Genomic DNA, 25,975 nt, shown 5'->3' with positions numbered 1-25,975 from the left:
GCAATATTATTGCATGAATATGCTAAAAATAAAATAAAAAATTATCAGAAAATGAAAAATTAAGAAAAAATAACCGATAATTAAAATTTTTTAAGTCGACAAAACACCACCTGGACAAAAATATGTAGAATGAACGATAAACAAGACAATGCCGTCAAGTGCTGACATCTGTTGTCGATAAATTTTATAAAAATCGATTGTTAACAGGGTAACGATAGATCGGTACCCTGGCCGGGAAAGGGTTAAGTGTTTAATTGTCTAATATTCCAAATGGTTTTCGTAAATTCACGATAAGTATGATTTAAAAATTTTTATAACAACAAATCATGAATTCTCTTATACAAAAAAGTCTACTGGTTAATTTAGTATAGATGTCTGAGTCCGGGGAAAAAACAAAAAAAAAAAAAAATTATCTGGTGCCCAAATAGAAAACTGAAGGCCGCAAAAGAGGAATTGTGTCAACCACCAACTGTCAGGCTGTAGAGAAGATTCCAGGAATCTTCAGCGAAAAGAAAGAAGGATGGAATACCATCGGCATCTCCATCATCTGAAATTTGTCAACCATCTTTGGAGGAAGATGTACAGAAGCGAAAGACGGACTAGTGAATGTTCTATCATCATCTGCAGAAAGAGATCGAGAGAGAACAGAAACTCAAGAACAAGAATGAGCGCAGAATCCAGCAAGATATTAGACCCCTGATTGTAACTTGAGTAAAGCTCTCGAAAGTTTAAAAGAAATTAGAGGCGATTTGAATGAATTTAAAACAATTAAGTTATAAGTTGTGAGGCTCAGATGGCAGAAGACCTAGAAATTGAGTCAACATTTTCTGCCAAGACAAGACGAAGAATAAAGAAAAGACTGTTTGATTACATATCAGAAGACGAATGCATCGAAGATCCGAAATTAAATTTTAAAACGTCTTTCTTTTTGGTAATAATAAATTTACCTAAAAGTGCCATTGCTTTAAGAATATATTTGACTTTATCGGTAACAGTTGTCGAAAGATGTTTCTCAAAATTAAAGATAAATTATTATTTAAAGTCCTCAATGTCGCAGGAAAAATTATTAAACTTATCAACAATCTCTATAGAAAGCGAATTATTAGATGGGTTGGATCTGACTGCCTTAGTTAAAACGTTTTCTAGTAATGAAAATATTTCAATTTAATTAATAAAATATACTTGTAATTTAATCAGTTTGTGTTTCATTATTTACGTGTAGTGAAAGAATGCGCATATAAATATTTAATTTGTTTTAGGCGTAAAAAGATAGGGGCGCCGAAAAATGCGCAAAGGTGCCTCATACATCAGCGTCTGCACTGCTCCTGGGAGGAGTTTTATGGGGAATTGACCCATATTTAGGTGTTGTTATGTTCAAGTTTTAAATCCTTTTTGCCAATAGATGACACTATATGTAAATCCAGTAAATGTACAAAAAAATTAATTGACAGAAATCCGATAAATATTTTGGAGTGATTTGTACCACGTTATCTAATGTAGTAGTATATTAACGGAACTGCCGTGTTTCGTAGCAATTGGTCGAACGGTCTAGGAGTGCATAGCGAACAAACAAAAACATTCTCATTTACAGATATAGATGATAATGCAATTCTAATGTCTTCTGGTCTATGTACAGCAGGCACAAAATCAGGAGATCCGAATCGGATTATATTTTTGCTCAACTAAAAGATTATAAATGAGACTGAAAATTTATTTACTGAATTCACATGACTCAAGTCAATGAATTATTATGCAATTAACAGTTTTTTGTTTATATCCGTTAAGTATTTATCACAATCCGTTTTATTTTGTAGATTGTTGCGAAATTTCTGATAGAAAGTTTAACAAAAGATAACCTCACATAAAATACGTAGATTGATATTGCTATTTAAGAAAATAGTTGTGTTATTTGATGACGTTACATTTATTTTTAATTAAAAGAAAATTGTTACCAATTAATCTCAGTTTATGTAATTATTTTATAGACGATAAAATACAAAATAATTCTTATTGGGCTTCAATTTTGAAATTGCAGACCTATACATTCCCATTGTCGTCCATTCGTCCGTTCTTTGCTAATCTCGAGAACGGAGCTTGATGAAAATCGTGACCAAATATAGAAAATTTAGGGACCAGAGATCCTTAATAACTACATTATATACGAACTTTCTGTTAAATCTGTGCATCTAGAATTTGACACAGATTTAAGAATTTACAAAAGGAAAAAAGAATCCTTAAATACAATAAATAGATGAAATAGATGAAAATTTGTTCTCACTTTACCTGTAACTTTGGAGAGTTGATAGCGTATATAGAAGGTGGTGATGACGGCGAAGAGGAAGAGAGAAATTATTGTTTAGAAGACGGACACGTTTTCTTTGTTTCATCCAGGATTACCCATACGCAATACAGTGGCAAAATACTTCTATAAATTTTAGCTATAATTTTGTCTGACGAAGACAGGCAATTTTAAGGTTTTATTTTACAGTATTTTTAAACTAGTTACTCATTTTTACCAAGGAATTTTTTTATGGATGACAAAATTAAAGTCAGAACAAAAATATTTGTTTGGTCGTGTTTGTTCGTCCGTGTGTCGAGCAAACAGATTGACTACCAAACGATTTCTTCCCGAACATGAGTTCGAATACCAAATTGTTCGAGCTGGGAAGCAGTTCGAGTACCGAGATACTACTGTACCTTACGCGTGGTTTCACGAAACTTTCATAGCCGATTAAAGTGTTTTTCGTAATCTTTCTGAATATAACAAACGATCTTAGGAAGATACAGGATGAAGAGGAATGCGTAAAAATTAAAAGGATAGTGGAATCAAAAGTGTCTGAAGCAGTCATTGTTACTAACAATTGCAGGCCTCGGAGTCGCTCACTTTTCTCACTTGTACTCACTTTTCTGAAGTATCCTCACTTTTCTCACTTTTCAGGTCATTTTCTCACTTTTCTCACTTTTTTGGTCATTTTCACGTGCTTAATTAAGATGTGGGACAAACCAAAAATAATTTTAAAGCCAAACGAATTGCCGAATTATCGGACTATCGGAATAGAATTTTTTAGAAGAAAATACGCGGCCCTGAGCAGACTCAAAATTGCAACTGCCCGCTCAGTGTCGTTAGGTTATAGGAAACAAAAATTTATTTAACGTATTTAAAAAAATCTTTTATGCACTTAAAAAATCCCTCTCATTACAAATTCAGAAGCCAGTGTTGAGTAAAGTTATGTACTCATGCCATATTTTCATTATTCGCCAAAATCTACCTTATCCGAATTGCATTTCCTTCTACAGAGTTTAAAAATAAGTATTCTAAGCATCCCTGCAGTTTTGGCTGTTTTCTAAGAAAATCACTAAAGTCCTTTTGCAGCGGAAAACACATTACGCAGAGGGATTAATCTCTCAAGCTGACAACACTGCTGCCGCTTTTAAATTCAAAATATATAATTATTAAAATTAACACGAGATAGTAGCGTAACCTCCTACCACTAAAAAAGATTTCGTTTCTGACCATTTAGTTATTCTGGTTATAGCCCAATAATTTGGCAGATTATTTGGTTTTAATTAACAATCGGGTTATGGAGTTGTCGTTTACAAAAATATTTTTTTACTTGATTTATCTTTAAATAATTTCATAAACTTGAGTTTAATAAAATTACTTTAATGATTTCATAGCATATTGTTAACGTTAAATCACATCTACATCTTCCCATAAATGTATGTTTAAATTGACTACAAGTATAATTATTCCATATAGTAAGTGTTATTTTCATAAAATGTGTGATTACTTTGCTTGTGAAATATCCATTTTTTAATCTTCTCTTATGCCGATTATAATTGTGCATTAATTGAGAGACTAAAAAAGTAAACGAAAATGTAAATTCATATTTACATATAAAATTTACCAAATAAATTAAAATATTCGAAGTGTTGTAAAAAGTACAACACGTAATTGCTTGTGAGAAAGATTTTCACAGGCTTCCCAAAGGTTAACAACTTTGCAACGATGTTGGTTTTTATTCATCTGCAGGAAAAAGTTTTTTGTTATTTATGAAATCATTAATAAAATATTATTTTACTTATATTATTTGGAGTACTGTATATTTATTTCAGATTTATTATTTTATTTTGAAATCAATATTTACACATCTCGAAGCATTAAAAAATAAACAGTTTCTGATAATGATAAATATCCGAGAATAGCCAAATTAGTGAAATCAGCATCGAAAATCCCGTTCCCATGAAAGAGAGGATCAATTTTATGCCGGGCACTTTCTCCTGATAGAGCATCAGTGTTGGAAAGAATGCTTAATTCACTTTTGATTGTTAAGGAGGGACTGAACATGTATGACCAAAGCCCACACCTTGTACCTATTACAAAGGACGACTGAAATTAGCTTCCTCGGTGCATAGAAATTATCAAGAACGATTGGAAAATGAAAAGAAGTTAAAAGAATAAGAGAAACGGAAAAAAGAGCACAGAAATGTTTTGAAGAACAACAAAAGAAAGCTGTTCGTAACATGAAGATTATGGAACTGCAACTGAGTTTAAACCAGAAAAATGTAGAAGAAAATGAAATACATGCGACAGTCCAAGTTTTGTTAGAAGCAGCAAACAAAAAAACTGGAGAAGGCTATTAACAGCAAGAACATGAATGAAGTACAAGCAGCACGTGTGATGCTTATTAGTGTTAAGTGTTCAAAAGCAAGAGGAAGCGAAAAAGAAGGAAGCTGATAACATGCAGAATAATCTTAATAAAAGAACATCATCTTTCATGACTGATTATTTACAGAAGCCAAAGACTTTTCAAGTATTCATGTTTTACTTGAAATACAGAAGCCACTGGTTATCGGGAGACAGAAAAAAAACGCGATATAACCGAGTAATAAAAATTCTGGGCTTTTACTGAACAGATTATACATGCTATGGAATCGCTATTCTTTCATCAGCAAGTGTTTCTGATATAAAATAAGCTTAGTTTTTCAATCCTGAATTTTATTCGTAGGTTATATCGAATTAATTGACGTTTACGTAAACATCGAAACCATGAACGCCCATTTAGCATTATTGTTTCTTTAACAATGACATTGAAAGACAAATACTGTCGATATAAAAACAAAACATCAATTGCGATTTTATTATACAGTACTATATAAATCGCTTATTAGAAATTCGTGTAGTTTATATTTTTCAATAAAAATTATAAATGCTGTAATTGAAAATTTAAAAAAATAAATATTGAATATATAATAGAACATCAAAACTTATAAAATTAGAGTAAAAATTCTCTAAAAAGCAAAATAAAGTTACTACTGTATAAAAATTTTAAAGTTTTCGTTCAGAATTAGAGAGATCGTTTCCTTACACATTATGCGGTGAATTCGAAATTTTACACCTTTATGTGAATTGACGCAATACCGTTAATTCACATAAAGGTATGAAATTTCGAATTCACAGAAACTTGTAAATGAGGAGACTGTACTTAAAACTAATAAATAAACAACTTTTTATATCAAAAGGAAACAAATGACAATCGATCTATCCACCTGTTCTGCATATTTAGCTCTTTCTCGTATTTGGTTGCAAATAGAAATTCAGTGGCAATTGGTAATTTAAAATTAATTGACTCAAATGCTTTTAAAATTTGGGGGACCAAAAAAACGCGATATAACGAGTGGCTACTATATTACAGTATATACAGAAATTTTTAAAATGTGTTTAACCATAACAGAATAAAAAGAAAATAACAATTTTTACCGCTATTTTGCTGAGTTTTCCTTCTGTGTTTTCACTTTGTTTTGTCACTATTGCACTCACTTTTTATTCACTTTTTTCTGTATTTCAACTCACTTTTCTCACTTTTTCAAAGGGGAAATAGCACTCCTAGGCCTGCAATTGTGTTCGAATTAAGTCTTTAAAAAATCCATTTATCATTGTTCCTAAAACTACAACAATAAAGTTGTCACTCACGCCGTTTTCGTATTATTACAATGATTAAAATTGCATACCAATCACAAAACGTATTTGCAGACAACATTGAATTATCGTAGCTATAATACAGCGTTAACAAGAGGAGCCCTCATAACGGTTGTTACTTTTTTTCAATGTAATAGCTTATATTACATTTAAAAAGCAGCATTTATTAGCGTTGAGTATGAATAGCAAGACCTTACTTTCAATCTAATTCGTATGCCAAAGAGAATAAGAAATATGAAATACGAATGTGATTTATATTGAGTAATGTAAGTGGCACTAAACTGAAACACCTCAAACAATAGTTTATGAATAGAAATGAGGTTTAGTAATTGAAAAACATGAAGGACTCTCCATTTAAAATGTATGGGAAAATTCGTTCACAGGTATTTATTGACACTTCTCGAGGTTAGCGCTAATTAAAAGGATGCTATATCGAGTTTTGCCTATTTATATACACGCGTGTATGTGTAAATTATGTTTATGTTGTAAATATGCGATTGTGTAATAAATTTCACTATCAAAAAGCTCAATACAATTAACTTATCTTTCATATCAAAACATGTCACGATACACGCGATTAACTTTTATTCTCAATGATGAAATATATTAGATTCACTTTAACATATTCATGTACAGAATATTCGTACAGTGAACGATACACAGTGACATCGTAGGAAATTTGATTTGACACGAGTTTAGAATGATAAAACTTAAACGTGCTGTATATTCCTTATCGAAATGCATTTAATTTAATTCTTATTAATTCTATTGAGAATATTATTTAAATTATACTGGACTTTGAGTATATATAATACGTCAGATTTAAAGTAGCATCTTCATTCTTTAAACTAGAAAATATCGTGCATAAAATCTTTTTGATACTAACTACATAATATTCTTAATAAAATTCTGTAGATCACTTCATTTAATTAACGGATATAAAAGTAATTATTATAATAAAGTTTTAAATTTCAAATTTAAAAATAAATAACTCATTTTTCTTTACTAATTGTTTGTGTAATTGCAAACGCGTTTAATTAACAAAAGTAACAAGTCGTTAAATTTATTAATTTACGATTAAATTTGAGAATTGTTTCGAAACGTTTTGAATAATATAATAATTAAATACTTTTTAACATATTCTTTGACACTTAAATTGTTGAAAGCTTTATTAAACTTACTCTAGACTAATCTAGAGAAACTTATTTTTCCAAATAATTGATTTAAAAACAAATATTAAACAACTAGACTTTAATTTTAAGAGCGTATATTTTTGTAATTTTGAATGATCCAATCGGTATGATTGTATGGAATTTATAAAAAATATTATGTTTATTTTTATCTCTATTTATGATTCTGAATTCATATTATTAACATCTCTCCTTTCATACATTATTTTAATACACGTCTCTTTGATATAAACAGTTTCAAAGTATAGAGAAAACAATAATTCATAACACATCGATTTAGCGGATATTGTTTGCTTCCGAAATAGGCACTAAATCGAGAGTGGCGCTAAACTCTCGATTTAGTGCTAAATCTCAAACGATAAAGATTATGTATAAAAATAAGGTTTAAATAGAAGGTTTGAGTAATTAGTAATTGACAAACACGGAGTTTTCCATTTAATAATTATGGGGAAATTCGTTCACAGGTTGGCGCTATATCGGATTTTGCCCATCTATATACACGTGTGCATGTGTAAATTATACTTATTATCTTCATTGACAACGAAAAATCATTTACACAAATTTAAATAAAAGTAGTGTATTCTATAAAAATAATTTTGTATAAATAATAGAAAGAATATAAGCTATTTTTATAAAAATATTTGATAGTTTATTGTAAATACTTATTGCATTCATAAGTTATTACTTGAGCATTAGTTATACTAGGTTTTGAAGTCATTATAGAATATTAATAATCTAGAAATTAATTAATAAGTAAAATAAAATTATAGAATATTCTGTACTTTTTACTCATAAGATAGTTATTATATCACGTCCAATGTTAAATTTATTTTATACTTTATGGAAGGGAATTTATATACCAGTATGAATATAATATAGAATAACGTGCTAATGATTTAACATACAATTTTAAAAATAGACTTTTATAGCTTTTATAAACGTTAAAGAAAAAAGTATTTATTATCTGTAAAATACTATTTATTCGAATATTATTTTATTCTCCTTACTTTGTAACCTAAGCTTTTGGGATACTTAAAAAGATAATTTGTATCTTTTCCTAGAAGAATAGGCCCATATACGCAACAGGTAAATATCAGTTAAAATTACAGGTAAAATTGATATAGATTGTTTATCGAAGTTTCGTAATCAATAGATAATTTTTGAAAGATACCTGTTATAATCTTTCCTTTAAAAGGTTGATCCAGATTGACATTATTTTAAACGAACAATGAAAGTAGTTGACGTGCGTGAAATGGCAAAAATGTCAATCTTGTTCTTAATTAGTTGTTTTGCTCTTAGTTTAGCAGCAGAAAATTTAAATGAAAATAATGAAGACTTTACTACTTTAAAAGATTTTAGAAGAAAAGGTGAATTTACAGAGCAACCAGTGAATATTGTAAATACGAACAGCGTCGAAACAAAATTAGTGAGGGAAATTTCACAAGTACCTAAAGATGAAGTACCTGAATCAGAAGGTATTTCTACTAAACAGTCAAAAAAAGAAATTCAACCAACAAAATCAGAAAAAAAATTGATAAGGATACTAGAAGAAGAGGTTCAAACAACAAGAACAGGACCGGAAGAGGAGGAGAAAGAAGAGGAGGTTCAAACAACAGGGCCAGGAGAAGAGGAGGTCCAAACAACGATGCCTGAGGAGGAAGAGGAGGTTCAAACAACAGGACCGGAAGAGGAGGAGGAAGAAGAGGAGGTTCAAACAACAGGGCCAGGAGAAGAGGAGGTTCAAACAACGATGCCTGAGGAGGAAGAGGAGGTTCAAACAACAGGACCGGAAGAGGAGGAGGAAGAAGAAAAGGTTCAAACAACAGGGCCAGGAGAAGAGGAGGTTCAAACAACGATGCCTGAGGAGGGCCAAACAACAGGGCCGGAAGAAGAAGTGATCCAAACAACAGGGCCAGAAGTGATCAGCACTAGCGAACCAAGTAAGTACTTATTATTTTCATATTCGAATAAATAAAAATAATGAATTCGTTTTAAAAACGTAAAACTTTATCAATTACAAGTAAATTATTGTAGAAAAGTCTGCCTTCAGAATATTTCAATAAAAATATACATATTTGAAAAGAATATTTCATAAATATTTCAAATTGGATAAGCAATCAGAGATAAACATACTTGTGAAAGTATTGACTAATGTATTTATTATCAATCAATGCACAGATTTATTTATGACAATTGTTATCGGATATTGAATATTGCTACGTAGCAACAATTATTCAAAATATATTTTATATTACGCAATTTATATGCGTAATATAAAATATATTTATGATTGATTTTCTAACATCAATTATTTGATTATTTTATAATTATAAAATAATTAATGGGGGAGGCCCTAATTCAAAATTGAATTTCGGGCACCACGTACAGTACATATAGCGTTGACTTCAGAAATTTTTGGGAAATTTCCCAGTTTTCTCGTTCATTTTTTGGATGCGACATCTGGACTTTTCAGAGGTTGCATCAAAATTAATCAATTAATTAATTAAGTTAGGCGCTACGCCACGCCGGCAATCTAGAGGCCTCAGATATGGCGTCAAATTTAAATCTCGATATTCCTACTACAGTAATGAGTTTATAAAAGATTGGTTTGGGGCTCCCTGTTGATGGGGGCCCCAGGCAATTGCCCTTTTTGCCCATAGGTAACGCGCCACTGTGTATATATATATATGTATATATATGTATATATATAATGTTATTCTCAATTTTATAGACGATGATGCTTGCAATCCTAATCCCTGTCAGAATGGAGGTATTTGTAAGATAAATAAACACGAAAGATTCGAATGTAAATGCCCTAAAGGAACGAAAGGGAAACGATGCGAGAGAGTTGATTGGTGTAAAGTTCTGAGAGATGACGGAACTACAGGTAAATCCTATTGTAACAGAGGAGAAGCCAAATGCGTGTCACAAAGAGACGGAAATTTCAGCTGTAAATGCTACAATAGAAAGAAAGAATTTAATTATGAAATTGGGAAATGTAAAAGTAAGTCATATACGGTGTTATTTTTATTTTAATATTCTCAATAATTATATATTAAAATTGATTTTAGGCAGAGATATGTGTTCACCGAATCCCTGTCAGCACGGAGGGATCTGTAGCACAAGTGGCAATCAAGCTCATTGCGAATGCCCAGAAGGAGCGTACGGAAGATATTGTGAAAGAGTCAATTGGTGTTTTATTAAAATGGAGAACGGAAAATCGGGAGCAGATTATTGTGATCAGGGAGAAGCTAAATGTGTTGAAAATCGCAGAATGCAAAATTTTACTTGCGTATGTTACAATAAAAGGAAAACATTCAATGAAGAATTGCACGAATGTATAGGTAAGATGAAACTTACATTATACAGTGAAAATCTGTCCAAAACGGAACCTGAATAAAAAGGAACGTGCCTAAATGGAAAAATTATTCGGAACGGAGCAATTTCCTATGTTAAAAAAGAACTCGTTTAAAACAAAAACATACCAAACTGGAAAAAATATTCGCTCAATTCCGGTTTACACAGGTTTTACTGTTTATTTTTAGATCTATGTAAATTAATTTAGAAATGTATAAACTTATATTGGAATAACTTTCAGATGAAAGTTATGAAACAGAAGTTAAAGCTGCAGAAGGTAATGAATGAAAAATATATTCTCAAAATCTAATTATCTGAAATCTAATCTAGGAAATTATATCTTGCGTATTTCTAACAGCACTAACGGAGTGCGAACAAGATACAACAGGCTACGATGAATGCCGAGATAAAGACGCCCTTTGTTTTAAAGATCCATATTCCTACCTCGGATATATTTGTGTGTGTAAGGATGGCACTAAATTAGAAGAAGGCACTTGTGAAACCAACGAAAATCCTTGTAATTTATTCTTATAACAGTTCCGAAACTAACAGAATTTTCTAATTTTTAATAATTTACTTCTTAATATATTTAAATCGAATGTTATTAAACAGCAGAAGTATGTTCGGAAGACAGTGTAGGATATAAACATTGCCATAAAGTTTCCGCAGAGTGTTTTGTGAATCCTAAAGAAAGTCGTGGTTATTCGTGTCTTTGTCCAAATGGAGCAGAATATAATGAGATAACTGGCTGTGAACGTAAGCTTTAATGATTCTACACTTAGTAACACATAAGTTTTTTTTATTTAACTACATGTTTAAATTCACATAAGGTTTTAGTTTCGAAATTCACTATATTTTGGAAAACGTTTGTCAAAATATAGTGAATTTTATTGATATCTCGATTTATTTACATATTTCAGCTGTATTCATATACCATAAGTTTTAATTCAAAATACTTATCGTGGAACATTTCCTTATCATAAATATAAAAGCGTAAATTGCTGAAAAATACATTTTGTAGAACATATAATTTTATTAGAATGTTTCTTTAAAATAAAAATAATTATTTTCAGTTTCTATTGCTTACGCCAGTGAATTAAAATGTTCTGATGGAAACTGCGAAAATGATGATAATAATGCAGGTAATAATACTTTAATTTTTAATATGTCATTATTTTCTTAATAAAACAAAATAAAAATAAAATTTATAACGATGTTTTAGAAAATTAATGCTATTTATTTTAATATTTGATTATTTAGGTTCTTCAAACGTGTTTTTAGTTTTAATAATTTCGATGAGTGCTAATATTCTGCTTGTTTTTGGAGTGATCGCAGTTGTTTCGTATAAGCGGATTAGGTAATAATTTTTTAATGATTTTATTGTGAGAAAGGAATATTTAAGTTTATATATTAATGCTTTAATAAATACATAATTTTCTTTTTAATTTCGAATTTAGAAAAATGAAAAAAGATCCTTTGATACCCGTAGAAAATTAACTTTCAAACCGTAACGAGAAACTGAGTTTCTGTATTGTTTTAACAAATATTTACAATTGTACAATAAATTTTTGTTCTTTTAATATTATAATTATATTGTTTTAATAACATAATTATAATAATTTTCAAATTTTATTTGTAAACGTTTTTCATAATATAAACAAAATATATTAAATCTTGAATGATGTCACACGCCTGCATTTATTCCTTTGATATTTTTTGTTATTTAAAACGTTGTAATCTATTAGTTTAAAGTAAAAGATGTTTATACATTAATATATTTTTTAATTAATAAATTTAAATATAGTTAAGTTTCGATTTAGTGCTTTCATCTGTTCGACTCTGAAACTGGCATTAAATCGAGAGTGGCGCTAAATTGAAGTACTTCAAAACAAAGTGTGAGTTCGTGTGTTTGAAAAGCGTGATAACAATGATGATTGTAAAGTAAATTGTATGCTGTATTTAGTTTCATAGATACCGAAAAGTTCTGTACTCATCCATTTATAAAAATTGATTGACACTTTATAATATGATAAAATAAAAATATGTGATAATTATAAGAAAATGTCTAAAATATTATTTGGATTCCAATGCCTTAATAAGTATTTAAAGACCTACAAATTCTCACTGGCACCCGTTTGTCTATCTGTTCTTCTTTAATCTCGTAAATGGGGTTAGATAGATGAAAGTCGAGACCAGATACAAAAAGCTTGGCGGCAGAAGGCCTCGATTAACTATATAGTATGTATTGTATGTATATAGTTCGTATGAATTGAAATAACGTGACTTCCGGTCCAAACTGGAAGTCATGTTATTTCAATTTAAACTTTTCTCCTGAACGAAGTTAGGTTGATGACCGGCACGACTCCATTGTTAACAGGATAACTACGATGTACTGTACAGGAGCAAAACACTACTAAAATTGAGAACATTGTGACAGAAAATTGCAGCATGGCATTGTGATAATGCCACAATAAATAATTGCTCGTTTTTGCTATAAAAACCATTCGATTTTCCTTTTGTATATAAGTATTTTACGTCTTTTGATAATACGATTTCATAAAAAGAAAGCAGATATGTTAAAGGAGCAATGCGCTAAATATGTCCAGACGTAAACCTTTACATTAAATGAGTTTTAATAATTACTGTAATTGGTATACAGACGTTTAAGTGCATTAAAATTAGTTATTACATCCGAATTTGTGTAGTAATTCAATCACTGATCGCAAAAATTATCAATAGTATAATTTTTAATATGCTAGTTTAATTAATATCTCAAACTGAATTTAAATTGCCAATTCTTTATAAAGTACACACTAAAGTGTATATTACGAATTAGCGATTGGTAACACTCTGCAAATAAGGTGTTGAGAATTCTCTATTTTCCTGCTGGCAGTGATTTCCGCTGTAATAACATTCAATTGTGTTTTTATACATTTACATCAGTATAAAAACTATTAAATATTAATACTATTTATATAAAATCAGGTCTTAATAAAAAGCGAATTCTGCTTTTAAATTTCTCAATTCTAAAAAATATGTGATAAACACCAAATTTTCTTTTCTCAAGCAATTTAATGCTTCTCCTAACAATTAAAACAAGAACAAGAGGCAATCAAGTAATAATAATAAATTATATTGAACTATAAACATGAAAAAAATATTTTTTTCTCAATCATTTTTTAATGCTGAATATAAATTATGGTTTAATTTGCCGGTCTAATTCAATTTTTTCTCATTTTTTACACTTTTTAATTTATGAATTCACAAACCAATAAATGAGAAAGTCAATAAGCTGATTATTTATGTTTTTACGTCATACTCAGGTGAATATTTCCAGAATACATTTACTCGTAAAAGTATTAAAACGAACAAATAATATATAGGCCTATATGAAAGTAAGTAAAATAGTTTTAAAATATTTCTTATTATAATTAAAATTCTAATAGTTTTAGTACAGATACCAACTTCTTCCGCATCGTATCATTTATAGAAATGTATCTATCATCCATTAATACTTCTGAAAATTCAATAATTATTATTATAACAAAAATGATTAATATTCTGAAAACTTTTGAAAAATAGACATGTTTTTAAAATATTAACGTAGACTATGAAAACGCCGAAGATATTATAATGTGTTACTTCTTGCAAAAATAAATTAAATAATATACACATAATGCGTATCTATAGATTTTTTTTTTAATAAAATGAGAGCTTTTTACTAAAATCTATTTGAATAAAACTTAATCAATATTTATTTCCTGTTATAAAAATTCCGAGGACGTTGATAATACATCGACCTTCGAAAAATTTAACTTATAAACTAAATAAATAAACTGAACGTAGAGAGAAAATATTAGAATTTATTTTTAAAACTGTAAATAGAATTTTTAGATTTTTTTTAATATTTAAAAGTTTAGAGAGTAAAATACATTGTGTCAATTTACAGCTACACATAAAGGAAAATAAATATATGTCTATTCCTGGACAGTCTTGTGTAAATATAAATGAAAATGAAGATGACTACTAAACAAATAATACAAATCCTCTTATAATTGCCGGTTTGTAGTATAATTATGGTTAACTACATATTTCGTTATCTAATTACAATTATTTTGAGAATGAATCATAAGTAAATTATATATAATTGTAGTTAAATTGATAAGGATTCTAAATTCGCCGAAATAGTTGCACTTTTCATGCGTAAATGCTTCAATAAGTAAAATTTAATTAAGTAACAAACCAGAATTTATGTCATTAAGACATGGATGCGTACAAGGAAAAATGATTTATAATGCTGTCTATGGATAAATTAGATTACAAAACTGATAAACTGGAGAATAACATTCCTAAATTAAAAGAAAAAATATTAATACAAATAAAATTGCATTATTTGATGTGTATAGGGATATAGAAAAACACTTGTATGCGGGATGTATTAATATCTTATCATTTTATCAATGGGATGAATTTATGACATCATCTTTTGCAATTTTTAATATAATATAATAAGGTGATAATTCTAGTAAAACGTTTGCAAATTTATTAAACAAACTAATAAAAGTAGATTCTATCCGGGATATAAGTTAAAAATATAAAGATTTTTAAATTAAGAAAAAAGGTGAATAAAAGCGGAAATTAGAGATTTAATGTCATCTACGAGTTGCATACACAGTTGGAAATTTCACTTGAATTTATTTGTGATGTAGTGACATTGTGTATTATCTAGTTGATCTATATTATAATCCATCTGTTCACAACCGTTGAATATACCAAATTAATATAATAAAAAACAAGTTTTATAACATTTATTTATAATTTCAAAATAAATGAGAATTATAATAGTATATGTATAGATTAAAATATTCATTTTTATGCCTATAATTAAAACTTTATTGCTGGAATTAAGTAATAGTCCAGGTGTTAATTTCATAAAGTATTAATGGAGCAATGACTAAGCCTAAAGCTAAACTATATGCGAATAATTATTAAAAAAGAACTTTACAATTTAAAAAACAATGAGTATAAACGATAATAAACATAATTATATTGTGCTGTCATACTACATTTTATTCAGTTAAAAATTGATACGTGTTTAAAAATAAAATTGCACGCTAAGTTTTTTAAAATAAAATAATTTAAGATCTAAAAATATTTAAAAGAATCTAAATAACATTTGAATAAAGTTAGAAATTGTGTGTAAAAATTGTGCCATCTGCCGGTTCGCGGAACGATCATTATTATTATAACTTGCTGAACATTGCACCGAGAAACGTCATCAAAAAATCATACTACGACGTTAAAATATTATATATTTCAACCGGAGATCACTTTCTGATTGGTGGATTTAGTTACGTTTAAATTTTAACTGTAACTAATTAATCGCAGGCCTATATAATATGAAATCGACGAGTTGGAAGTGCATAGTCGTATGAAAAAAATTATTATTCCCAGTTTCCTTTAGACGTTATTACTATAATAGTAAGTATTTTACTCGATTTTTCCTACTATATTTTTTATTTCTTCGATTGTTCTATAGAAGTAAATTTATAGAGGAAATTGCTCATTATATTTATTGTCATAAAAAGTTTTAAAAAATATTTTATGATGATTAAAATTTTGATAATTTACATTGTCATTTTCTAGTTAGTCTCTTAATCCGATTGAATTTTTCATGCTTCGATTCACATTGTTAAATTAATAATTTTTATTTTTACTTTCTAAAATTTCTCGGTTTATTTAGCATTTATTAAATTCTGACAGATTTCATCGCAATATAATGGCACTCTCATAATTTATTTATTTATTTTTATGACGTTTTAAAACGGTTTTTTGAAGATTGGTTGATTTTCTGATTTTTAACTCTGACTTTTTTAGTTGAATTTATCAATTATTTTATATCAAATCGGAATAAAATATGGAATGCCAACATGTAGCTAATTCCAGTGTTAGTGGCCAGTACATATAAATATATGTAAGCGAAATATTATTATAACGTAAATACTTAATCCTGTCTAGGAAGGATATCGTATCGACATGATGCATTGTGTTTTTGAATGAAGTGGAACAAAAGCATCGATTCTTTTTAGTATCGAGTTGCATAAAGAAATTATTAATATTTTTAGAAACTTAATAAATATCATAAACCGTTAATTAAATTTATTCAACTTAAATAGGTTTTCTTCTAAAATACAGTACAGCGATTTTTCTTTATATGGCAGGATTTAATACTGTTATTCTACTAAGGAGAACCTAAATATTATTGTATATAACACATACCAGTAACTTAAAATTATAAATAAAATCTTTAATTAGTTAAATTAAGGTAAATGTTGTTTTATTTTAGTGATTTTCGCAATATTAATCCTCTCAATGTCCATCTCGGAGATGGTCATGTCTCAGAGCTGTCCAGCAATATATCGACGACTCAGCAAAAATCATTCTTATTGCATGTCTTCAACATGCAAGGTCGTAGCAGGAGGAAAAGTTTCGGAGAGTGATAAACAAACAATATTAAAAGTGCACAATGAATTAAGAAGTAAATTGGCAACTGGAAAGGAAACTCAATATCAAAAATTGCCCTCTGCTGCTAACATGATGCAAATGGTAAAATAATAACAACAAATAAATAAACTTTACAATAACAGATACTTTTTATAATAATAAGTATTATTTTTTAGGAATGGGATGATGAATTAGCAGCTATAGCTCAAGCCCATGCAAACCAATGTAAATTTGACCACGATTCCGGAGATCAGCGTGCAGTAGGTAGGATAAAAATTACTTTATATTAATTTTAATCGTAAAAATAAATATAAATTTAAATAAAATGCGTATCATAAAATGTCAAGGTAGCTCATAAATATGCAATTAGAGAAATTAACTAAATATAAATGGAAAGTCACATACAATTCGTTTCAACTTGGTGATGTAATTGTCGATAGGGAGGATTTTATAACTATCAAAATATTTTATTTAACAGGGTTGAATGATTTTAAATTAAAGATTGAGATTCTCGCTGTAGTTTTTGCCGCTATATTATAAACTTCAACAAATTAGAGAATGATATTAAGCGTCACGTTTATTCTACAATTGAATATTAACTTGTTATTAAGTTTAAAGTTTTTGGTTTGTTGTGAAATATATATGGAATAGAATATCAATTAAAATTCTATTATTAAAAACCGGTATGTTAATTACAATCATATTTTTTAATTTAAAAATGCAAAATTAAATAATTTTGAGGGATAAAATATACCAAGTGATCCTAGGTTTACCCTATTCAACTCTTTGTACGGAGATATTTAGCAGTCAAAATAAAACCAAATTTGGTATCGTAACATTGCGGGATATGTGGAAGACATTTCCGTAAAATACTAGTATCAAAACGTACCACTAATGTATTTTTGGCGCTGCAAGCAACAAATATTTTCTTATGCAAGATAATTCTGTCATAGGATACGTCCAACTACTGTGACACTGCACATGCACTATTCGAACCTTTATTTGGTACGGTCCACCCGTACCAAATATAGTTGTGTTTGTATATATTGGAAATAGATAATTTTCCAGTGGGCAAGTCTGTCACTGGAATCGAATGATTATTCTCCTGAGCTTGTGATTGGTCAGGGCGTAAATTTCAGATGTACGCCGTTGTTTTCGCTAAAAAGAATAATAATAAACAAAAAAAGGCGTTCCGGCAAAGTGATGGCTAACGTAACTAATAAAAATGACATTTTACTTTGCACATATATTCAGAACTTTGCATAAAGCGTTGCAGCCAAGAAAACTACGTTTTTCGTTGCTTGCAGCGCCAAAAGTGCGAAATTGGTGAGTATTAATACTAATTTTTATGAAAATGTCTTCTGCATGTTCTGAAATGTCACCATACTACAGCATTTGGACTGTTAAATCTCTGTAGAAAGCGTTGAATAAAGACTCTTTACTTACGATCATCTGGTACGTGAACTTACAGTACAGGACTTAATGCAGTTTTAGTATATAATTTTGTTATTAATTTTTATTTAATTTGCTAAATGATAAGAATTTTGGGTGTAGTATTGTTAATATTTTGAGCAAAAATATATAAATTGTAAGATTATTAGTCATTATCTAATAATGTAGTATGCACAAAGTGTGCTATGAAACAAATAATACATATAATTCCGAAATAGAAAAAGGATGTAATTTACATTTTATAGAATATTTCTACTTAAAAAATAATGAAGGAATACACTCTTAATAAGCCTATTATTTATAAACCGGTTATATGATAACGTAAATGACTTCCATTAATATCAATGACCGCTACGTTCTTTTGTTCGGATATAGTAATACTTAACTTACATTAAATTTTTATTACAGAAATGCTATAAAAATAAGACAGAAATGTCGAGTTTTCAATTTATTTTATTACCTCATATATACTAGAAATTGCAAGTATTTTGTCTAAAGTTTTTCATAGAAAAATTACTTTTAAAATGATATTTACTGTTTCGAAGACACATTTTTATCTTATTACTTTCTAAATTTTTGCTATGACAAGCGTTAACTGCATAGTTTTGCACAGTGGCCAATAAATAATTGCAGCTGTCACGCAGTATTAACATTTACAAATGATGTAAAAAATTCAGAACATTGCCAATTACATATAATTAATGTAGTAAATAAAAACATTGTAGAAGTGAGAAAAAATTTTAATGTTAAGATGATAAAAAAATTATCAATTTTTTCAAAATTTTTAATAAGAAAATAGAAATAAACCGCCATACACCGTTTTATGTAGGAGGATATTTGAGTTTAATCGAAATTAATAAAGTAAGTGTTAGCCTTGCTTGATTTTTACGTACAGGTAATAATTATTTTTTAAAAATCTAATCCAAGTTATTAGGCTGCAATTTTAAAATTGCTGACCTCTCAATTTTTTCATCTGTCTAATTGTCTGTCCGTACATTAACGAAGACGGAGTTAGATGAAAGTCGAGACGAGATATGGCTCCGATTAACTACATATTAACTTCCGTGGTTTTTTAAATTAAAAGATGATTAAAAATTGCAGCCCGGCATTGTGACTGGGGATACGGCGTATTCTTCGCTGCGGATCCGCAAACATTCCAGCTGGATACGGCGCATTCTTCGGCCTGCTGAATCCAGCACCAGGTGCTGGATCGAGCGCTGCGGATCCGCAAATACTCAATTAACTTTCTAAATAATGGGGCAAAAGTCTACGTTGTCGGCGTTGCCGCTTTGTTACGTGCGCTATCGCTCGGCGGCGAGAGCGACGTTGCCGTTCAGTGCGGCACTTGCTACACCCCCTCTCTACACCGCACCGCCCGCCCTTTTACCTATGCTGATATAATTGCCAGTTGACTTTCCGCTCTCGCTAAATAAAGTGTCTTCGCGCTAAATAAAATATTTAGCGCGAAGACACTTTATTTAGCGAGAGCGGAAATCCTGGTGCATAATTCTAATTTACGGTCGGTTGTGACGTCAATGAATCACGTGACAGAATGATTTATGATTATTTGATGACTGAAACCAACTAGCGTAGAGGCAGAAAGGGCCTTCTCCGCAGCGGATATATATATGCAGTTCATTAAGAAGTAGGTTGGGAGACAACACCATCAATACCATTTGTTTCTTGAGATCCTACTTCCAGAAAAGTCAAAAAATAACAGAAGTGATTGATTTAATTTTATTTAATCCTTTAAAATATTTTATTCAATACAGGACTAATATTTTATAACTTCTACTCTAATTCTATTAAGTAAAAGTTTTTAACTTTTATTCTATGAGTGGTTAGTGGGCTAGTCTAGGCAATTTTATTGTGAAAATTAGTGAGAAACTGAGACTACCTAGTTAATTAAATAGTTAATTAAATTAATTAGTATCAGTATCTTAGATATATGATGATATGAATGTATGTGATTCATGATTGTAATAATAATAACTAACTACTAGACTACTACTAATTACTTATTCACTACTTTACTAACACTAATAATTAAATTACTTATAACTAAATACAGACTGATATGTAGAGTCTATATAAGAAAACTGGTAAGACTGATAGCCACTTAGCCACTGATTATCCGTCCTTACATTATTATAATATATTAGTATAAATTAATTAGTATTATTACCTTTGCTATTATTTAACTTAAAAATTACATTATAATTATAATCTAACTAAACATTTAAAGTCAATTATCTCTATCTCAAGTGTTAAACCGAAAGAAAGATAAGTTTGCTACCTAAATGTGTAAGAAGTTTTACTGATTTATAGTGACCAGTCTAAACAATAAAAGTTTCTTAAGTATTTTAAAAAAAAATGTTTTATTTCTTTAAATAAAGACATAAATTACTGGATAGATAGATAGATAACACTTTATTGCACCAAAAATACATCCGCGCTGAATCCAGCTGAAATGATGTTGGTCTAGCAAAAATCCAGCTGGATTGAAAACACTACTGGATTGCAATCCTTAATTGTGACCTAGTCACAATGAACAATTGCTCGTTTTCTTATATATATATATAAGAATATATATATATAAGAATATATAAAAAAATGAAGAATAAGAATAATAAAAAATAAAAAATAAGAATATATATATAAAAAAATGTATATATTATATATATATAACAATTTTTTTCTCGGTATTTATTTCAAATAAATATATGTGAATGTTTGTGTGTTAAGAACTTTAAATAAACTTTTAAATAAAAGCTTTATAATGGCTTTTACATATTCATTTAAAGCTCTATTTAAATTAAATTCTTGTTAGTATTATTTTAAAAATTTTATTCGTTTTTATTGATAAATATATTATTTGGAATTTTGGTTCAAATCTTATCTATTTTCTGGGTTTTTTCGTTATTTTAGTTGAAATTTTGTTTCCTATCCATCTTACATACTGACGACTTTATTGTCGGATATACAGAGTCTTCCAATATTAATATTTCCATTTTAAATTACTGTAACTTATGTTAATTATTATCGGTATAGTAAGTTATGTACTGCACATCAATCGATACATAACTGTCCGAGTTTCATCTCCCATCTGAGTTCAAACGTCCTGTAGAATTATGGATGCTGTAGGAGGAGTTGCATCAGGAAGTATTTCAGTATCGGTTGGATGTGTGCCATATGACACGAGGTGCACACGTTGAGAAATTGTAATGGGCAAATCTGAAACTTGAACAGTTTTCCGACTTTTTCATACATATTACAACCTTCTCAAATAATTATTAACGTAATTACAATAATAAAATAATAACATTCTTTTGGAAGACAATGTATTGTACCGATACATTAGTCGATGATAATAATTAGATTTAATAATCAAAAATAAATATAGCATCTTATATTAAAAATTTAATATCATAAATATAATAATTATGTTATGGAAGTTTTTCAATTTGTCCATTTTTCTATATAATTCTATATAATTGTATAATACAGAATACTGCCTATTAAGAATTTCCGTAGATGCTCACAATTAAATATAAGAATCCCTTTTAGACAGAAGATTAAAAAAATAATAATAATAATACACATTTAGGTCTATTCGAATTTTGAAACAATTCATCTAATATTAACGCTATTATTTTATTTAATAGGGAACTTTAGCGTTGGACAGAATCTCTTTCAATCAGCCGGAAGTTTATCTATAAATTGGAATGGAATTAAAATGTGGTACACTAGCGAAGTAAAATATTTTCATCCAGAATACAATAATCCCTTTCAATTTCATGGAAATTATGGGCATTTTTCTCAAGTACCTATAATTTAATACTTATTATAGTTATGTACATAAAATAAATTTTATTAAATTAAACATTTAACTTGATAAATTAGGTTATTTGGGCAAAGACCTTTAAAGTTGGATGTGGTGTAGCTGGATATGAAGAGAATGGTGTCAAAAAAGTTCTCTATACTTGTAACTACGGACCGGCGTAAGATATATTTCATTAATATAATTTAAATCAACTAATTTAATTTGTATTAAGTATTTATATTTTTAATTTTCAGCGGAAATTTGGTAGGTTCGGAAGCATACAAAGTTGGATCACAATGTTCTGCTTGTCCTAAAAACACTAAATGTTCCGATACTTATCAGGGATTATGTAGTAAGATAAAACGGGGATTTTAAAATTATATTTAATATTGTATATTTAGATTTCAATTTTAATATATTTTGAAATTTATAGAATCGCTTACTCCCGACGGTCCTCAACCAAGTCGACCTTCTTCGAGTGACTATTTACTTTATTGCGATTTTAGTAACGAAGATCCACAAGCATGTAAAGACGTAAAGATGACTGGATCGAGATCGTTCTCAACTCAGAAACTTTATACAGGTAATTCATTTATCATACAATTCTTTTATAATGTATAGTTTGTAATATTAACATTAAAACAGGAAAGTATGTAACCGCGGTGTTTAATGCCGGCGAAAAAATGACAATAAATTTTGGAAAATTTCAACATAAAGATGGATTATGTGCATTTTTTATTGGGAGATTTGGTCCAAATGTAGCCGGTGAAAAAGCGGGATCATTTGTAAGTTTCCATTTTGCTGCTCCCGGTTTGATTTTCCCAGATGGAATGAAAGATACCAGAATTTCTTCGTCTTGGCATACTATTGGAATTTTAATGCAATCAGATACAGAAATGGAGGCAAGTTTGTAACTTTTTTCTGAATATTAAATACCAAATCTTAAGCTTAAACCATATTTTTACATCATATATATTTTTTGAAATATTGTAGGTATTTTATACTTTTGAAGTTAACGCCGGTGCTCCTCCACAATACTTCGAGTTTAAAGAATATGGAGTTAAAGGAGGAAAATGCCCTTAAACTTTATTAGTATCTCTTATATTTTGGCTGTCTAATAGGTTTTTATGGTATTTTTAAAAATATTTTTTTTCGGTAAAAACAAATCTTATTTATTTATTAATTGTATGCATATTTTTCATATGTGTAAAATTACTTTTGAAATATACTGTATATATGGAATAAATATAATAAAATTCAATTATATGAGCAATGAAATATTTGTAGTGATATAACAGACTCTGAAATACATGGTTGTCAATACTCAACCCCTAGAGTTGGCAACCTTTCAGCGGTGTTGTGACGAACCTAAGTTATAATGTTATTCCGGGTGCCGACATGATTCTATAATTTCATTATATATACTATTAAAATTGGACTATTTATATAGATTGTTATATGCTATATATATTTCGATTATAATGGATTTCGAAAATATATGATTTTGAAATTAAGTTGTTAATTGAATTATATTCTTACATGTGAGGCGTATGCACAATACATAGATGGAAGCACGAAGCGCAAACTCATGCGCTGTAATCTAAATATACAACCAAGAAAAAGCTTTTGATGTACAGTACTAAGACCTATACGGGACTATGGTTTCCATTTAAATGTTTAAGTAATAATTAAAATATAACTTTTTCTACGTTTCTATTCAATCAAAGTGCGCTTGAAAATCGTCCCGAATGCCAAGTTTGGCACGCGTGCCATAGATTGCCAACCCCTGCTATAGCTTATTAATATACTCGTAATATACACTTTAAACGTAATAAAGGTAAACCGTGTTATGGTGGGCGACATTGTCTCCTTTTATATAATAAATTAATACAGAAAAAAATGCAAACTGAATACAATAAACATTGAAGCTGTTTATAAATTGTTAAATTTTTTCATAATATAAATATTTATAATTAACACAATAATGGTATTCCAGAAAATGCGGGGTACAATTAGTAGTTTGAAAATTTGTTGGATATAAGTGAATAATTTATATTTACCTTTGCATTGTGTTTTAGATTAAGTTCTTTTTTTTAAATTGAGGAACTTATACACAAAATTCAAATACAAAAATTCTTATCTTGGTAAAAACATTATAAAGTTTATTTGAGATCAAAGTGTATGACACAACTGAGGCGAGTGACATCGCCCTTGAGTACAGAGTATAGCACATTCGGATAGATGGAACTCACTTCACTCCTAATAGCATATTTCATTTCCGACAATGTATAAGGGCCTAATTGATATACTGTAGATTGTAAATACCCCACAAATAGAAAGCTACTGATGTGAAATCTGGAGACCATGGAAGCCAGAGGATTTTGCAGTGCCTTCCGATAACTCTTTACCTTCTTACCAAATTCTCTGTTCAGAAATTTTTTACTGGAGAAGCCAGTTGGTGGCACATTCGGCATAACTAATCTGTTGGCAGCTCTTTTCTTTATTGCAAAGAGGAGAGGATTTGCACACGCAACAGTATCAAACAACGCTGCGCTTTGACTATGGTAGTGTTTCAGCCAGTTCTTGGGCAGAGCACTTCAAAGAAAAAGGTTCTACTCTGTAAGAGGCAAAGAAAAGATTTCAAACTTTCACTCAAGGTGAATAAAGTGATTGCGATGTGTACGAATGTGGATAGGCAGGTGTTCATATGCGGAAGTAGTGTGTTCACTTCTCCCCGTGATGAAATGAGGGCTTCATATTTCTAAAACTCACGACATTGTGCTTCCTGCAAATTTTGAAACCCATGTGAAAATGTTTTCCTATGAACGGTATCTAACTGCCATCTATCAGTACCTTTTAAAACTGTATATATAAATTTTTGCTGTGAAAATCTCCAATTCTGAGTATACTTTTTAGTGAGACCTTCCGAAAATACCCCGTATACGATGTATAAAAAATATTCGAAAACATTTTAAATTATTATTAATCAGAAAAAATCATTATTTATATATAAAGGAACAAAATATATAAAGGAACAACACCGGAGTGATTTTATTTATGTTTATACCTTCATTAAGATCAATTAGATAATAGGAACTTATAATATTCGTCAACGTTTATTAACTTTTAATAAGTACATTTTATAATATAAATAATTTATTTAGGGTAATACGAATAACAATATAAGAAAAATACATAATTTCAGATATTAAATACTTTAATTCTATTGTGTTGATAAATTTATAACCATCCTTTTATACTACTGTGACTTTAAAAATGTCTAAATTAAGACATTTAATTGATTAATTTATTGATTTATCTCTTTAATGACAGTGTATTTTCATTGTGCAAAATTGATACTATATAATTCTGATATATTTTATAAAGAAAATAGAATAAAAACATTAAAAATACAGGTGATTATAATTTCAAAGTTTTTAATTTATGAATTAATGTCTATAATAAATTGAACTTCGAAAGAAAGATTATTATTAAACGAGTTCTATTATATATCAATTGTTCAATATTTTCAAATCTCTTGATAATTATGAGTATTTACGTTCAGAATAAGAGTTAAGTTATTCGAGACTTTGACCATACAGAAAAATAGTAATATTATCAGTATATCTTTCAGTAAGTCAATTTCATTTTTCTAATATTCATAGACAC

The 25,975-nt window shown here is 29.0% G+C and overlaps 2 protein-coding genes and 1 long non-coding RNA gene across 3 annotated transcripts; all 3 read left to right on the top strand.

Annotated features, from left to right (window-relative positions):
• The first annotated feature begins 8,348 nt into the window (after nucleotides 1-8,348).
• LOC136982029 (uncharacterized) lies at nucleotides 8,349-8,989 on the top strand. Its single transcript, XR_010881825.1, has 2 exons — nucleotides 8,349-8,803; nucleotides 8,834-8,989. It is a non-coding gene; the product is annotated as an uncharacterized lncRNA (long non-coding RNA).
• Nucleotides 8,990-9,025: 36 nt separating this feature from the next.
• On the top strand, nucleotides 9,026-12,151 carry LOC136982041 (protein jagged-1-like). The gene is made up of 9 exons (XM_067278471.1): nucleotides 9,026-9,110; nucleotides 9,902-10,174; nucleotides 10,242-10,514; nucleotides 10,769-10,804; nucleotides 10,886-11,044; nucleotides 11,140-11,283; nucleotides 11,601-11,669; nucleotides 11,788-11,884; nucleotides 11,985-12,151. The coding sequence occupies exons 1-9, from the start codon at nucleotides 9,026-9,028 to the stop codon at nucleotides 12,022-12,024; spliced, it is 1,176 nt and encodes a 391-aa protein (XP_067134572.1). The 3' UTR covers nucleotides 12,025-12,151.
• A 3,696-nt stretch (nucleotides 12,152-15,847) lies between these two features.
• LOC136982040 (cysteine-rich venom protein-like) lies at nucleotides 15,848-23,584 on the top strand. The gene is made up of 9 exons (XM_067278470.1): nucleotides 15,848-16,008; nucleotides 16,874-17,133; nucleotides 17,208-17,295; nucleotides 22,149-22,306; nucleotides 22,387-22,484; nucleotides 22,561-22,658; nucleotides 22,740-22,889; nucleotides 22,952-23,208; nucleotides 23,300-23,584. Coding segments are annotated over exons 1-9 (1,200 nt in total). The 5' UTR covers nucleotides 15,848-16,007; the 3' UTR covers nucleotides 23,390-23,584.
• The last annotated feature ends 2,391 nt before the right edge of the window (nucleotides 23,585-25,975 follow it).

Source organism: Centruroides vittatus, unplaced genomic scaffold (genome assembly GCF_030686945.1).
Source record: "Centruroides vittatus isolate TY-2023 unplaced genomic scaffold, ASM3068694v2 contig_801, whole genome shotgun sequence".
Lineage (NCBI taxonomy): Eukaryota > Metazoa > Arthropoda > Arachnida > Scorpiones > Buthidae > Centruroides > Centruroides vittatus.
The sequence above is the reverse complement of the archived record's forward strand: the minus strand, read 5'-3'. Positions and strand labels throughout refer to the sequence as shown.

Bases quoted from the DNA above. Each gene is read 5' to 3' on its own strand.
- LOC136982041 (XM_067278471.1), top strand. From the start codon at position 9,026: ATGCCTGAGGAGGGCCAAACAACAGGGCCGGAAGAAGAAGTGATCCAA. The intron at 10,805-10,885 runs GTAATGAATGAA...TATTTCTAACAG, and splicing joins AGAAGTTAAAGCTGCAGAAG to CACTAACGGAGTGCGAACAA. The intron at 11,284-11,600 runs GTAAGCTTTAAT...AATTATTTTCAG, and splicing joins TGAGATAACTGGCTGTGAAC to TTTCTATTGCTTACGCCAGT.
- LOC136982040 (XM_067278470.1), top strand. The intron at 22,307-22,386 runs GTACCTATAATT...TTGATAAATTAG, and splicing joins ATTATGGGCATTTTTCTCAA to GTTATTTGGGCAAAGACCTT. The intron at 23,209-23,299 runs GCAAGTTTGTAA...GAAATATTGTAG, and splicing joins AATCAGATACAGAAATGGAG to GTATTTTATACTTTTGAAGT.